Raw genomic sequence first — 15,143 nt, forward strand, 5'->3', positions numbered from 1 at the left:
TATACATTAATGCTGCAACACTTTGAGGTTGGAGTGTTTCTTAGACAGCTCGTTTCATGATAACCTTGTAGTCGAAAAAGGCTGATGATCACCCGATCAACGAGGTAAGCGTTGTTTATCCGGCAAATTATTTAAAAAAAAAAACCACTGTCACGTATAACACAGCCTGTCACAAAATATGGCCATGAACTTGTATTGAACACATTTGGAAACCTATAGGGTGAATACAGTAAGATCCTAAAAAAGTAATATAAACAAAGCAATATAAAAAATAATAAAAATGAATAAATAAATAATAAAAAATAATAAAGAAAAATAAAAAATAAATAGAAGAAAATAAAATAATGTTTATCTGGTCACTTTTTCTATCATGAGATTCAGTCTCTATGGGGCCAGTGTGCCGAGCTTAAATATCCAAAAGCTTTCTTTGTTTATTAAGCTACTAAAACGGTCTGTCACAGTGTTGGGTATGTGGTTAATGATTGTTAGTTTCAGAGATTTTAGCTTTTTTTGGTGCATCATTAGAAAATGTTTAAAGAGGCTATGCAAGAGAAAGCCATTTCTAATGTTCTGGCGATGTTTATTCAACCTGGCCTGCAGTTGGCGGTCAGGTTAGCTTAGTGTCAGTAGGAGGTGACCACGGGTCTTTCACTAGACCCATTTCTATTTTAGTTTTCCTTGTTTTCCAGTAATGTCTCTTTTTTCAGATGGAGCTTCTCATTTACCTCAGGAGGGATACAGTGTGAACGGTCACAACTGTACTCCCACATAGAGACTAGGAGAACTGCTACCCCGTATCCTCATATGTCTAGTTGGCAGGACCCCAACCTCTAACACGGAAAAGTGTTTAGGTGATCCGGATTTGGTCCTGGCCCCCGTCTCCTACCCACTTGCCCACCAGAGCCTGATGGTTTTAGGAGGCACAGTCGCATCTTCTGGAAAGGTACATCTCTTTTCTCCACAGGTTTTCCAGAGGAAATACAGAAGAAGACTCTAGTAAAGAGGAAGATATTGGAAAAGAAAAAGAAGAAGATAGAGATGAAGTTTAAAGAAGAAGATAAAGAAAGGGATTACCACAATGGTAAATATGGAGAATGGTAGTAAGCAGAAGGTCTCTCTAGCCCAAAAGTCCCAAAAGATCCTCTTTTATTACTCTCTGCATAGACCTATTTTGTTTTATCTGGGGCCTGTTTTCGTTTTATTTCCTGCCTCCTTGGGGGCTCAGGATTACCTTACAGGTTATTTCTGGGCCTCCGCGCTATCATCCCTTGCTCGGCGACCGCTGCCTGGTTCTAAATTTAGGCTCCAGCTTCAGAGCCGCCTAGTCCCTGCATTTTAGCTCCCGCCCCCTTCCCTTCATCTTGGGGGCTTTTCTTCCGCCCATCACGGGTATGCCCCCTCTTCTTTTGTCAGCAGGTGACTCCGCCTCTTTCACCTCAGCAATTTCGGCAGATATTCTCCAGCAGCCAGTGGCCTGCCTCCTCCCCTGTCTCCAGCGGTTAACTCCTCTTCCCGGCAGCTTCGGGCGGGTTCCTTCTCCCGATCGTCGCTGTCATGCTCTGGCGGTTAACCCCGCCCCTGGCAGCCTCATCGAGTCGGCCTTTTTTGGGTAACGCCCCCTGCTCTCTCTCTTCAGTTGCACGTATTCTGCACGCACATTTTCTTGGTGGCCCCTCCACTTCCTCCCTGTGGTCATCATTTCCGGCATCCGGTCCCGGAAGATGGCACCTTTCTGCAGGGAACTTAACATCTCCTGCAATCGCTCTGTTTGTTCCGACCTCCTGAAAGTAGGCTTCAGTACCTGGTAAGTATCACTGCTCTGCAGACTGACCTTCTCCTCAGCACATATCTTTCTATCCCCTAACCTTATGGCATTAGTTAGTGGGTCTGCTGTTTATCATGCCTCAATCTGTGGGAGTGCGCTCTCGCCCCCTGCCCCTTTTTCCCTGCTCTTGTCAGGCACCTTTTGGGTTCTTTAATGTAAATGCAAGATCCCTTCTGGTCAGTACTCTCCCCTCTGTCAGGACTGCAGTAGCTCCCCCGTGCCTGCTACTCAAAAGTCTCCCTACTGCTCCCAGTGTAGGTTTTTCTTCTCGGTCACATTCTGTAGCGGACCTCCCCAGGGTGTCGCAGACCCTGGTGGCCGTTATTGACAGATGGCCTGTCCTTTCCTTTAGTAGTCACCAGCCAATAGCAGTATTCACCGACCATGCCTTCTAACAGGGGCAGCAAAAGTTATTGGCAGGAGCATAGTTCTAGGTCTTCCTCCCGTACTTCCCCTGGCCTCTTCCAGCGAACATATTCTTTCTGATCCTCCAGAGTCTGCCGTGGCAGGTGCGGATGTTATGTCTGAGGATTACTTGGACCCGGATTCTGACCGGGCCTGTGATAGGAGAGACATGGTCCAGAGCCCTATTGTGGCCGTCAACAACACCTTTTTCTTTCAGGATGCCACCATGGAACCCGCAAAACACTCGTCTCATTTAGATGGTCGAGACCAGCACCTATGGCTCTGTTCCTCATAGGGAACTTGAGGTGGTTTCTTCCAGTGGCACGCCCCCCTTCCTCAATCAGTGGCGTAGAATCTGTGGGCCCTTTGTTTATATGAAGGTCCTCTTCTCACTCCCTACGGTCGCCATCTGCCGGCACCTGGACCAGGAAGGTGGCTTTTTTTTTCCTCCAGGCAACTCAGGTGCTCATTCGGCATCCCCCCGCAGCCCTTCTCGTGATGCCAGCGTTACACTGATCTAGGCAGAGAGGGGAGCTGCTCCTATTCCTTTAGTGAAAAAAAAAAAAAAAAAGCCGACCACAAATCGCTTGGAGACAGAGAGTAGAGTTTAGTCTCCCTCTGATCCCAAGCTGACTGTTTTGCCTTCAAGAGAGAGGACAGGACCTGCTTCAAGGCAGACTTCATGGCACGGCTTACTACATGGCCGAATGTGAGACTGTTAATCTGCCTTATGCCGCCAGGCATCCAGACCTGTACCGCAGTACAGAATCGGCTCTATCCTATACCCTTTTCTCCAGGGATTTTTCCACGGAGCCGATTGCAACACACCCACCAGGTACAGTATGGTAGATTGAAGCAGTCGTCTTTCCAGTACATTAGATGTGTCTTGGGCTGATTGCTGCAGTACTATACTCAGTACTGCAGTACTATACTCAAGTACATTCAGGTGAGTCAGAAGCACTCTCCTTCATGTTCCTCTCGTTCAATTGCAGCAGTACTCTATCCGCTATCCAGGAATTAGATGCAGCACCTACAGAATACATCTAGTTGATATCTGCCTCTTTCCAGTGGTTCAGATGTACCCAGGGTTGTTGGTGGAATTGGTCCTGGTCTTCTGTCCCATAGTCAGGTGAGACAGAAGCACTCTCTATCATGTACTTCAGGGTCTTTGCCAGTATCTGCCTACACTCCCTTTTATTCACCACTCACTGAATCAGAGGTGTCTGGTATTCATCACTTCTGGCTGCAGCAGCGGTGCTAGTCCGCTCACAGGTGAGTCAGGCGTCTACGTGTCTCGTGGTCATTAACATCTGTGGTCTTTTTCAGTGAGACAGACATTCTACCATGTACCACACGGTTGTTCACAGCGGCAGCCTAAGTTGCCAGTTCACTTTCAGGTAGATCAGACACGCAGGTGTCAAGTACTGGATGGTGTCTTTCAGCCATACACTGTGTCCTGGATGCATTTGCTCCCCAGGTGCCTTTCTTCACTTTCTGGCTATTCGAGCCTACCGCTAACTATCCAGTAGGTCAGTTTACAGCGCTGCCATCAGGCTGTCTTTACTATCCAGTGGTTTACACCTACCATAGTTGATTTACCATTGCCGTTTATACATTCTGGCTAATTTTTACTGAGCTAGGTCCTATATATGCTATGATTCTCATGACTATTCACTGTACGATCCTAGAGGCATTTGAGCTATCTCAATACCCGAGCTCTCTGTTTGTCAGTCTTCTTTCTTACAGACACCGGATAAAGTCTTGAGCACAAGAGTCTATCAGCTCCGGGATTTGATTTCCGAACGTTACAGGAACAAGTTCCCCTTCTGACAGGAACTGGACCTTACTCTTCACAAGCATTGACCAGGGTACAAAGGCTACTCCAGGCTTGGATCCAATGAGGAGCATGGCGACAGATTTCTTCCTTCAGCAAGAATCGTATCCTTATCAGTATTTTCACATTTACATTTTTTCAGTTATTTGCGGTTGTGTTGTGACATACTTAAGTAAGTGGGTCCACACACGAGAATTCTCGCCCCGTCCCAGATTGTTCAGGATTGACAAGGTTGCCCAGGACGTCATAGTGATGATTGTTCCTTTCGGCAGTCAAGTTTTCTTTTGGATGCTATGTGCTCCTTCCCATGGCCAACCTTTCATGGATTAGACTGGTCGCCTCCCATGTGTGCTGTGGCATACTTCAGTTCTTCTATTTGCTTTATGTTCAGAGTAGGGTGGTATCCATCTTTTTATTCGGGTTTGACTGCTCATTTACTATTGTGCCTTCCCATGCCGTCTAGACAACTATTTCCATAGTCCCTTATGACCTTTTTCATCCCATTATGCTTGAGTTTAGCTTCCTGATTGATCCGGGCTGCGGAGTCGACCACGGCAGTCTACGATCTACCTACGTAGACAGGCAAGGGGTTGTCTCTTCAGACGGTTCTTGTTTTCTGAGCCGCTTGTTGATGAAACTGAACCCGCGTCGCTCTGAAGAGATCCTGAGTGTTCTATGAGGTTTCCTTCAGTACGATTTCAGTGTTTTGCTCTCCATTAGGTTACAATGCTTTTTTCTCTCCTCCCTGGGTCGTTTCCGGAGCCCAGTTGTCTCTCGACCTCCTTGGTGTTGCTTCTCTGTTTTCCCTTTCAGGGAAACCAGTTTCTCTTTCGTTGTTTTGTTTTTATTTTTCCTATGTGAATTGCACGTTTCCTTGATTCAGAGCGGCTTCCTGGGTGTTTTTGGGATAGCTTGTCTCTGGCGGTAGTTCTTTTCCCGCGTTCCTTCTTGTTTTTCTAGCAGTTTTCCCGGATTTCTTAGTAACTGGAAAAAGGGGCGTTTCTGCATTCCTTCTGCTGGGAAAAGTTTCTTCGGATGCTCAGATTCCCTGCTTTTGTTCGGACAGTCATCATCGTTTTGTCTTCCTCACTTGTCTCTGCATCTGACTGAATAGCCTCCTGTAACATTCTTTCCTGGGTTCCTAATAGCAGCTCTCCTGGCGTTTTTCGCCTGGGTAGTAAGGTCTTCCACATATTACCCACCAAGGACAACATCTGCGAGGAGTTTGTATGTTCTCCCCATGTTTGCGTGGGTTTCCTACGGGTACTCCAGTTTCCTTCCACACTCCAAAGACATACTGATAGGGAATTTACATTGTGAGCCCCATCGGGGACAGCGATGATAATGTGTTCAAAAACTGTAAAGCGCTGCGGAATATGTTAGCGTTATATAAAAATAAAGATTATTATTACTACAGAGACCAGTCTCCGTCCAGCGATTCTCGCCTCTGCTTGTGTTTTTGACAAGTTCTTGTAGTCTTCCCACTCTTGGGTACTGCTTTGGGACGTCCCATAGTTTCCTTTGTCCCCCAATGGAGCGATAGAGAAAAGTAGATTTGTGTTCTTACCATAAAATCTCTTTCTAAGAGCCTTCATTGGGGACACAGCAACCACCCATTTTTTCTAATGATTTCGTTTAGGTTGTTTCTCCTACTGCGTTGATACTAACTGACCAGCTTGGCCCCGGTGGGGTGTACACTGCGGAGGAGGAGCTAACTTATTTCATTTGCATAGTGTCAGCCTCCTAATGGCAGCAGAATACATCCATTGTTTCCTGTGTCCCCCAATGAAGGCTCTGATAAAGATTTTACGGTAAGAACCAAAAATCTACTTTTTGTATCTGGAGGATACCGCCTCCCTGACCAATGCGTCCTCCACTGAGGCGAGCCAGACGTCTCTGAAAAAAAAACAGAGATGGCCGCTCAGCCTGGAGGATTCTCTGGGATCTGGAGTGGAGTCATGCAGAGGAAGATCTGCCGGGTCTAGGCCTGGTCGATCTACCTTGCGATTTAAGGGAGTTGTCATAAGGGGGTGGGTTTAAAGGAAGCCCTTTTCCTATCCTGGCGAGCCTGTGGCCTCTCTTGGCTAGAAAAAACCTCCACCGCAGAGAAACGAAGAAAAAGCCGAAAGGACCGAAACTGACGCTTCAGAGAAGGCCGGCGAGGTTTGGACTGAGGAAGGAAGGAGCTCGTCCCTCCAGTGGCCTACTTAATAATTTTAAATGTGTTTATTAATTTCTGAATAAACCATACAATACACACATTTGCATTCGTTATTATCAGGAAAAGCATAAAGTACAGATAATTATATTGCTTTACTGAATATGCGAAAAGGTGCGTACTTTATTCATAACAAAAAATATTGTACCTATTATTGATAAAGTATTTCAAGGACAGCAAATTGTGTATGTCAAAAAAACGATATCCTGTAAATAACCGATTATATAACATCAACTACAATAACTACTAGTTTGCAGCTTAAAAGAAAACTCTGCATTATTTTGTCCTTCATGCGATGCCCCCAAAGCCATAAACCCAGCTTCCTGCACGGATATCTAATTAGTATGGATCTATAGTGTACGGTAAGAGGAGTTCCATCTACCCCAGATCTTTTCAAATTTGCCTGGACATCCTCTATTTTGATACAATGTACGTTCATACGGGATAACCGAATTCACCAATTCAACCCAAGCCTTCTTAATAATTTGATCCAAATTAGAGCCAAATAGACGGGAACCCTGGAAAGACAAGTTGGTAAGGGACTTTTTTTTGAAGATAAGTCCTCCTGCCACACTTTAAGTCAAATAGTCCGTCAGATGGCCATAATATTGCTGGACGCCTGAGCCACACATGAAGTGGCATCCAGGGAGGCAGATATCATGTACTTCACCGGAAGGAGAAATCTGGTCCACGTGGTCGGCCAATTCCTCCGGTCAAGCTCCAGAAAGAATGCCCTGACAGAGTTGTTTAGCCCATGCAGCTATGGATTTTGATACCCAGGTGGTGGCAAAGGCAGGGCACAATGCAGAAGCGGCTGCTTCAAAGGCAGACTTTGCGAAAGACTCTATGATCCTGTCATTGGAGTCCTTGGGGGATGCTCCATTCGTAAGCGGGAGGATGGTGGACAGTCTGGAAACTGGAGGGTCCAGAGTTGGGGAAGAGGTCCAGTTCGCAGTGAGCTCAGGGGCGAAGGGATATAGGATCCCGGGGCGCTTCCCTCTGGTCGGGTTTTCCCGTTCCCTGTAAAGTACCTCCTCAAATTCTCTGTGAAGGGTAAAGACCTTGGGAGCTGGTCTTGACGGTATAAACGAAACCGCCTGTTCTGCGGGTTCCGCAGAGGTATCCTTAATGTTAAAGGTCTGATTGACTGCCACAATGAGGCTCTGGACCATGTCACTCATATTAGAGGAAAAGTCAGAATCCAGGTCCGAGTCATCCTCTGACAATACATCCGATACCACCTCACCAGACTCGAGAGAGGAGGACTGGGAAGAAGCTGACTGCCGGAAGAGGCCAGGGGGAGAGACAGAGCAGGAAGAGGACCTAGAACGACGCTCCTGCCTGGATCTCTTACGGCCTATGTTGGTAGGCACATCCGGTGAGTCCTGCGACCCACTAGCAATGGCGGAGGCAGGGGCAACCTGTCAAGAACGGACACCAGGGTCTGCGACACTTTGGTGAGGTCCACCACGGACTGTGACAGAAGTAGCCCACACTGGGATAGGGGCACCACTCTCTCCTGGGGAAGTAGGGGGCTCTTGGGTATAGGGCAGAGGGGGGCTGCTGTAGTCCTGACAGAAGGGAGAGGACTGACCTGAAGGGAGCTTGCATTTACATAAAGAGCAGACAAAGTGTCTTCTTTACTAGAAAAAAACGAAAACAGAGCTAGAAATGGGTCTAGTGAAAGACCCATGTCCACCTCCTACTGACACTAAGCTAAACTGACCAGCTTGGCTGGCCCCGGTCGGTGGGGTGTACACTACTGAGGAGGAGCTAACTTTTCTATTTGCATAGTGTCAGCCTCCTAGTGGCAGCAGCATACAACCATGGTTTCCTGTGTCCCCCAATGAAGCGATTAAGTTAATCATTCTTGACAGCACATCAACCTATGTAAACAGGTCGCTCAGTGAACATTACTGTGATCTGCCTGTGCAAACGACTGCTCAGTGGTAAAGAAGGCACTGGGGGCTGACATCTTGTTTTCACAGTAGCAGCACGACACTATCACTGTCATAATACGGCACCCCATGGTCATAGTAGATAACAGATGGGCTCAGACCCTATCTATTGTGATAGAACTGTCACTGCTGTGAACTGGGCACGCCTCTCTGGGCTGCACAATTCACAGTAGTGGGAGTTTTCTGCTGCCATTTTCATGGAGCCCTCGGATCTGCTAACAAAACATAAGCAGTACTGATTCCAGCAGAACAGATCCTAGATTGAGGGCTGACAGTAGTAAAATGCAGGAGAAAAGCACAGCAGAATAGCACAGACATTAAAAATGAACAGTGTATCATTAGCATTATGGGAATAGAAGCTGTCAGCTGCTCAGCAGGAGCAGTGATTTATACCTTCATAAAATAAGATAAGGAGCTGTGGTCTACAGTGAGAGAATCATGTAATCTAGGTGAGACACTGATGGGAGAGAGAAAAACAGTAACTCCTGGTGATAGCAGATCACAGTGCAGTCACCCCCAAAATGGCACTGCCCTGTGATGCTACTCTTCTTTCTGCCCCAGGGATACTAGACCATCCAAAAGGGGAGGGAAATGGTGATGTCAGCAGTTACTGCCCCAATTTTGCTGCTAACAGTAAAGCTGGTAAGTCTTACAGTACCTATAGCTGCTTGAGGTTTAAAATGGAAAATGCTCCCCCTTGTGGTAAATATATATATTTGTAAGAATATATAATATTTTTCATATAGAAATGTTTGCAAGCAAAATTGCATTAATACATTTAAATTTCTATTTTAAGCTTAATTTCACAAAAAAAAACTACAAGAAAACTGGTGGCACCTTTCCTTTAAGGTTCCTGGGGGAAAAAAAACAATGTTATGTATTGTACCTGTCCGACCCAGAGAGGGGGTAAATATCAGCTCCGTCCCAGAAATCTGAACAGGCTTCAAGGATAATGTCAGCTGTTCCATGGGACAGCATCTGCTCTGTGTCTGAGAGGTAAAGAAAGAAGACATTAAGGTGGAATGCATGTATAGGTACATTTATGAGACTTGACAATTATGAGGGGAAGAAAAAAAGTACATACTAGTAGTTACATCTCGGACAAAAAGGCTGATCATGTGACTAAGTGGTGGTTTACGTTTGGCACCAGTTGGAATCTTGGAAAGTAAAGTCTCCTTTACGGGCTCCTCACTTGGAAGGTGATAGAGAGCAACATGATTTTGTAGTTTAAAAAGGTCCTTAGCTCCTGGGATGAAACCTAAATATAAGTAAGAAAGAGGCAGTTATCAATTGAGGAGTTGAAAATTCCAAAAACTTTAAAAAAAAAGTCTGTGGAACAAAAGGAGCACAAGAGAAAAACAATACAGGACAAGACAGAGAAGAAGCAAGCAAACATTATCGTTGATCAGTACCTATGAGTCTTGAAAAGTCACAAAGTCCCCAAGGAATGTGTCCAGGTAGCACAGAGCTATGGGTTTCTTGCAGAGCTATATGGCGCAGATGATCTGAAAAGCGGGAAAGTGTTGTGCTCACCCCTGGATTACATAGGTTCAGCAACACATTAAGACCTAAAGGTTTTAAAGAGCTAAGATGGAGCTGCCAGTTGGCCTCATCAAATTGAATACTTTGAGGGTTTTGTTGATCTTGGGACAGCCGAAGCATTTCTAAGTGACAGTCACAAACATAATCGTCAACCTCGCAGCTTAACTGTAGAAATAAAAAAGATAATGAGAAAACCATAAAAAAGTGAAAGTGTTCACTTCAATTAAAATAGAGATTATAAACTCATAAATCAGATCATTGTTGCTCATAACAGGTTATATTTTAACCCCTTCATGACCCAGCCTATTTTGGCCTTAATGACCTTGCCGTTTTTTGAAATTCTGACCAGTGTCCCATTATGAGGTAATAACTCAGGAACGCTTCAACGGATCCTAGCGATTCTGAGATTGTTTTTTCGTGACATATTGGGCTTCATGTTAGTGGTAAATTTAGGTCGATAATTTCTGAGTTTATTTGTGAAAAAAACGGAAATTTGGCAAAAAATTTGAAAATTTCGCAATTTTCACATTTTGAATTTTTATTCTGTTAAACCAGAGAGTTATGTGACACAAAATAGTTAATAAATAACGTTTCCCACATGTCTACTTTACATCAGCACAATTTTGGAAACATTTTTTTTTTTTGCTAGGAAGTTATAAGGGTTAAAATTTGACCAGTGATTTCTTATTTTTACAACAAAATTTACAAAACCATTTTTTTTAGGGACCACCTCACATTTGAAGTCATTTTGAGGGTTCTATATGGCTGAAAATACCCAAAAGTGACACCATTCTAAAAACTGCACCCCTCAAGGTGCTCAAAACCACATTCAAGAAGTTTATTAACCCTTCAGGTGTTTCACAGCAGCAGAAGCAACATGGAAGTAAAAAATGAACATTTAACTTTTTAGTCACAAAAATGATCTTTTAGCAACAATTTTTTTATTTTCCCAGCGGTAAAAGGAGAAACTGGACCACGGACGTTGTTGTCCAATTTGTCCTGAGTACGCTGATACCTCATATGTGGGGGTAAACCACTGTTTGGGCGCACGGCAGGGCTCGGAAGGGAAGGAGCGCCATTTGACTTTTTGAATGAAAAATTGGCTCCAATCTTTAGCCCACACCATGTCACGTTTGGAGAGCCCCCGTGTGCCTAAACATTGGAGCTCCCCCACAAGTGACCCCATTTTGGAAACTAGACCCCCCAAGGAACTTATCTAGAAGCATAGTGAGCACTTTAAACCCCCAGGTGCTTCACAAATTGATCCGTAAAAATGAAAAAGTACTTTTTTTTCACAAAAAAATTATTTTAGCCTCAATTTTTTCATTTTCACATGGGCAACAGGATAAAATGGATCCTAAATTTTGTTGGGCAAATTCTCCTGAGTACACCAATACCTCACATGTGGGGGTAAACCACTGTTAGGGCACATGGTAAGGCTCGGAAGGGAAGGAGCGCCATTTGACTTTTTGAATGAAAAATTATCTCCATCGTTAGCGGACACCATGTCGCGTTTGGAAAGCCCCTGTGTGCCTAAACATTGGAGCTCCTCCACAAGTGACCCCATTTTGGAAACTAGACCCCCCAAGGAACTCATCTAGAGGCATAGTGAGCACTTTAAACCCCCAGGTGCTTCACAAATTGATCCGCAAAAATGAAAAAGTACTTTTTTTTCACACAAAATTTCTTTTAGCCTCAATTCTTTCATTTTCACATGGGCAACAGGATAAAATGGATCCTAAAATTTGTTGGGCAATTTCTCCTGAGTATGCCGATACCTCATATGTGGGGGTAAACCACTGTTTGGGTGCACGGCAAGGCTCGGAAAGGGAGGCGTGCCATTTGACTTTTTGAATGGAAAATTAGCTCCAATCGTTAGCGGACACCATGTCGCGTTTGGAGAGCCCCTGTGTGCCTAAACATTGGAGCTCCCCTACAAGTGACCCCATTTTGGAAACTAGACCCCCCAAGGAACTTATCTAGATGCATAGTGAGCACTTATAACCTCCAGGTGCTTCACAGAAGTTTATAACGCAGAGCCGTGAAAATAAAAAAATAATTTTTCTTTCCTCAAAAATGATTTTTAGCCCAGAATTTTTTATTTTCCCAAGGGTAATAGGAGAAATTGGATCCCAAATGTTGTTGTCCAGTTTGTCCTGAGTACGATGATACCCCATATGTGGGGGTAAACCACTGTTTGGGCGCACGGCAGGGCTCGGAAGGGAAGGCACGCCATTTGGCTTTTTGAATGGAAAATTAGCTCCAATCATTAGCGGACACCATGTCGCGTTTGGAGAGCCCCTGTGTGCCTAAACATTGGAGCTCCCGCACAAGTGACCCCATTTTGGAAACTAGACCTCCCAAGGAACTAATCTAGATGTGTGGTGAGCACTTTGAACCCCCAAGTGCTTCACAGAAGTTTATAACGCAGAGCCGTGAAAATAAAAAATGTGTTTCCTTTCCTCAAAAAAGCCGGATTACTCACCGGTAATGCCCTTTTAATGAGCCACGACAGCACCCACTTTGAGAGAGGGACCCGCCCATAGGAACAGGAAACCTACAGAGATAAAAGGGCGGCCCCCCTCTCCTCCTCAGTTGTTTTTCAGAGTACAAGAGGAACCGCCATTGTTAAATTAGTATACATTCTTAATTATTAGTACATTTTATTATATCTATAATCACCCATGAGAATATTTTGTATTAATAACTATACATATCTACAAGGGTGGGAAGTGACAGGGTGCTGTCGTGGCTCATTAAAAGGGCATTACCGGTGAGTAATCCGGCTTTTTACCCTTCGCCACGACAGCACCCACTTTGAGAGACTTTCAGAGACCCTTCACCTGGGTGGGATTACCGTACTAAGGACGGCTCTCCCGAATGCCAAGTCAGAAGCGGAAGACAGATCAAGCCTATAGTGTCTATAGAAAGTTGAAGGCGACGACCAGGTTGCGGCCTTACATATGAGCTCGATGGGAATGTCTTTATTCTCCGCCCACGAGGATGATACGGCTCGAGCTGAATGCGCCTTTACTCCCTCTGGAGGACTTTCGCCTTTTGACAAGTATGCAAGATGGATAGCCTCTCTGATCCACCGGGACAAGGTAGCTTTCGTGACTCCATGGCCTTTTCGATGACCCTGAAAAGACACAAACAGAGCCCTACTCTGTCTGCAAGAGCGGGTTCTGTCTATGTAGCCCAGGACTGCTCTTTTAACATCAAGCATATGTAGTTTTTCCTCCTCTGAATTTGCTGGATTATCATAAAAGGAAGGCAGAAAAATCTCTTGGGCTCTATGGTATTTTGTAGCTACCTTAGGGAGGTATGAAGGATCAGGTTTGAGAACTATCCTATCCTGATATGTTATTAGGAATGGAGGGTCTATAGAGAGGGCCTGGATGTCACCCACTCTTCTGGCAGAAGTTAAGGCTATCAGTAAAGCTACCTTGTATGTGATGTTTTTAAGAGGGATAGAATATAAAGGTTCAAAGGGAGGACCAGATAAGGAGTCTAGGACTAGATTCAGGTCCCAGGGTGGCAGGCGTGGAACATGAACCGGTGTACACCTCTCGCATGCCCTAATAAATCTAGTTACCCATCTATTACTAGCAATGTTAGCACTATAGAGGGCTCCCAGGGCAGACACTTGAACTCTCAGAGTATTAACTGATAACCCCATCTCACGACCTTTCTGCAAAAATTCAAGGATTGGTTTAATAGGAACCTTAGAGAAGGGTTTTGTATAGAAGTTGAGGAATTTTCTCCATACTCTGCTATAGATTAGAGTTGTAGATTTTTTTCTGCTCAACAGTAATGTATTGATTAGTTCTTGAGAAAACCCTCTTAAAGTTAGTATCTGCCTCTCAAGTTCCACGCCGTGAGGTGGAGGCCCTTTACTTGTGGATGGTAGAATGGACCCTGAAAGAGTAGGTCTGTAGTCACTGGCAGAATCCACGGATCGCAAACTGACATCGCTCGAAGACAGGAGAACCAAGGCCTCTTTGGCCAAAATGGAGCTATCAGAATCACCTTCGATCTTTCTTCTCTTATTTTCTTGATCACCAAAGGAATTAGCATCATTGGTGGGAAGGCGTAGGCTAGATCGTAATTCCATGGATACTGGAGCGAGTCTACTAGATCTGGACGATCTGCCACATTCAGGGATGCAAACATTGGTACTTGCCTGTTGCTCCTGGTCGCAAACAAATCTATCTGCGGAAGACCCCAAATGTCCACTATGTTTTTGAATATGCGAGGATTGAGGGTCCATTCTCCCTGGCGGAGCGTGTGGCGACTTAGAAAGTCGGCCCTTGAGTTCTCTATACCTCTGATGTGGACCGCCGTGAGAGATAGAAAATTGGGTTCTGCTAGATCGAAGATGTCTGCCGCTGAACACATGAGACCTTCCGATCGCGTTCCGCCTTGCCGATTTAAATACGCGACGACAGTTGTATTGTCCGACCGGATCTTGACATGAGAACCTCGAAGCTGAGGAAGGAAAGAATTTAAAGCATAATATACTGCATTTAACTCCTTCCAGTTGGAAGACTGCTGAGTCTCTAAAGGAGTCCAGCAACCCTGGGCTATATTTTGACCCAGATGGGCTCCCCACCCCTCTGGGCCTGCGTCAGTAGTAAGTATTTTAGGGGACCTAAATGCCCATGAGACTCCTCTGGACAAATGGACTTTATTTAACCACCAACGAAGTGAATGAAGTACGTCTTCAGATAAGGTGATTTTTGAATTTAGATGATCCTGGAAATGAGACTGAGCATGAAGCACCTGGTGTTGTAGGGTTCTGGTATGGTATTGGGCCCATTGAACCGCAGGAATGCAGGAGGAGAGAGAGCCCAAGAGAGACATGGCCTCTCTGAGGGACATACGAGGATTTGATCTTGCCGTAGCGACCTTTGAAACTATGATTAACTTTTTGGATTCTGGTAAAAGACATTTTTGACTTACAGAGTCCAAGACTAGTCCTAGGAAGGACTGACGAGTTTCTGGAAGAAGTCTGGATTTTTTGAAGTTTATAATCCAACCTAAGGCCTGCAATGATGAAACGGTATTAGACAAGCGTTTTTCACATTGAGATGCTGAATTACCAATTATTAAGAAATCATCTAAATAGGGTACAATTAATGTGTCTTGATGACGTAGATAGGCCATCACCTCTAGCATAAGTTTCGTGAAGATCCGAGGCGCCATAGATAGGCCGAATGGCATGGCCGTAAATTGGAAGTGCCGGATCCGGCCTTGTAGAACTACTGCAACTCTGAGATATTGTTGGTGTTCTATATGAATTGGAAGATGATAGTACGCATCCTTCAAATCCAGACCTGCCATAAAGCACCTAGGGAACAA

The 15,143-nt window shown here is 44.9% G+C and overlaps 1 protein-coding gene across 6 annotated transcripts in view; it reads right to left on the reverse strand.

The window, feature by feature from the left end:
* TMEM94 (transmembrane protein 94) overlaps positions 1 to 15,143 on the reverse strand; it is a 201,269-nt gene that overhangs the window by 86,418 nt on the left and 99,708 nt on the right. For all 6 annotated transcript variants that reach the window (XR_013213349.1, XM_077251723.1, XM_077251725.1 and 3 more), the window contains exons 15-17: positions 9,653 to 9,947; positions 9,325 to 9,498; positions 9,127 to 9,229 (exon numbers count right to left, since the gene is read on the reverse strand). Coding sequence is in view for 5 of the 6 variants with exons in the window: in XM_077251723.1 (XP_077107838.1) it covers positions 9,127 to 9,229; positions 9,325 to 9,498; positions 9,653 to 9,947 (572 nt within the window). In the remaining variant the exon portion in view is untranslated. The remainder of the gene's footprint in view (positions 1 to 9,126; positions 9,230 to 9,324; positions 9,499 to 9,652; positions 9,948 to 15,143) is intronic.

This window comes from Ranitomeya variabilis, chromosome 4 (genome assembly GCF_051348905.1).
Source record: "Ranitomeya variabilis isolate aRanVar5 chromosome 4, aRanVar5.hap1, whole genome shotgun sequence".
Classification (NCBI taxonomy): Eukaryota; Metazoa; Chordata; class Amphibia; order Anura; family Dendrobatidae; genus Ranitomeya; species Ranitomeya variabilis.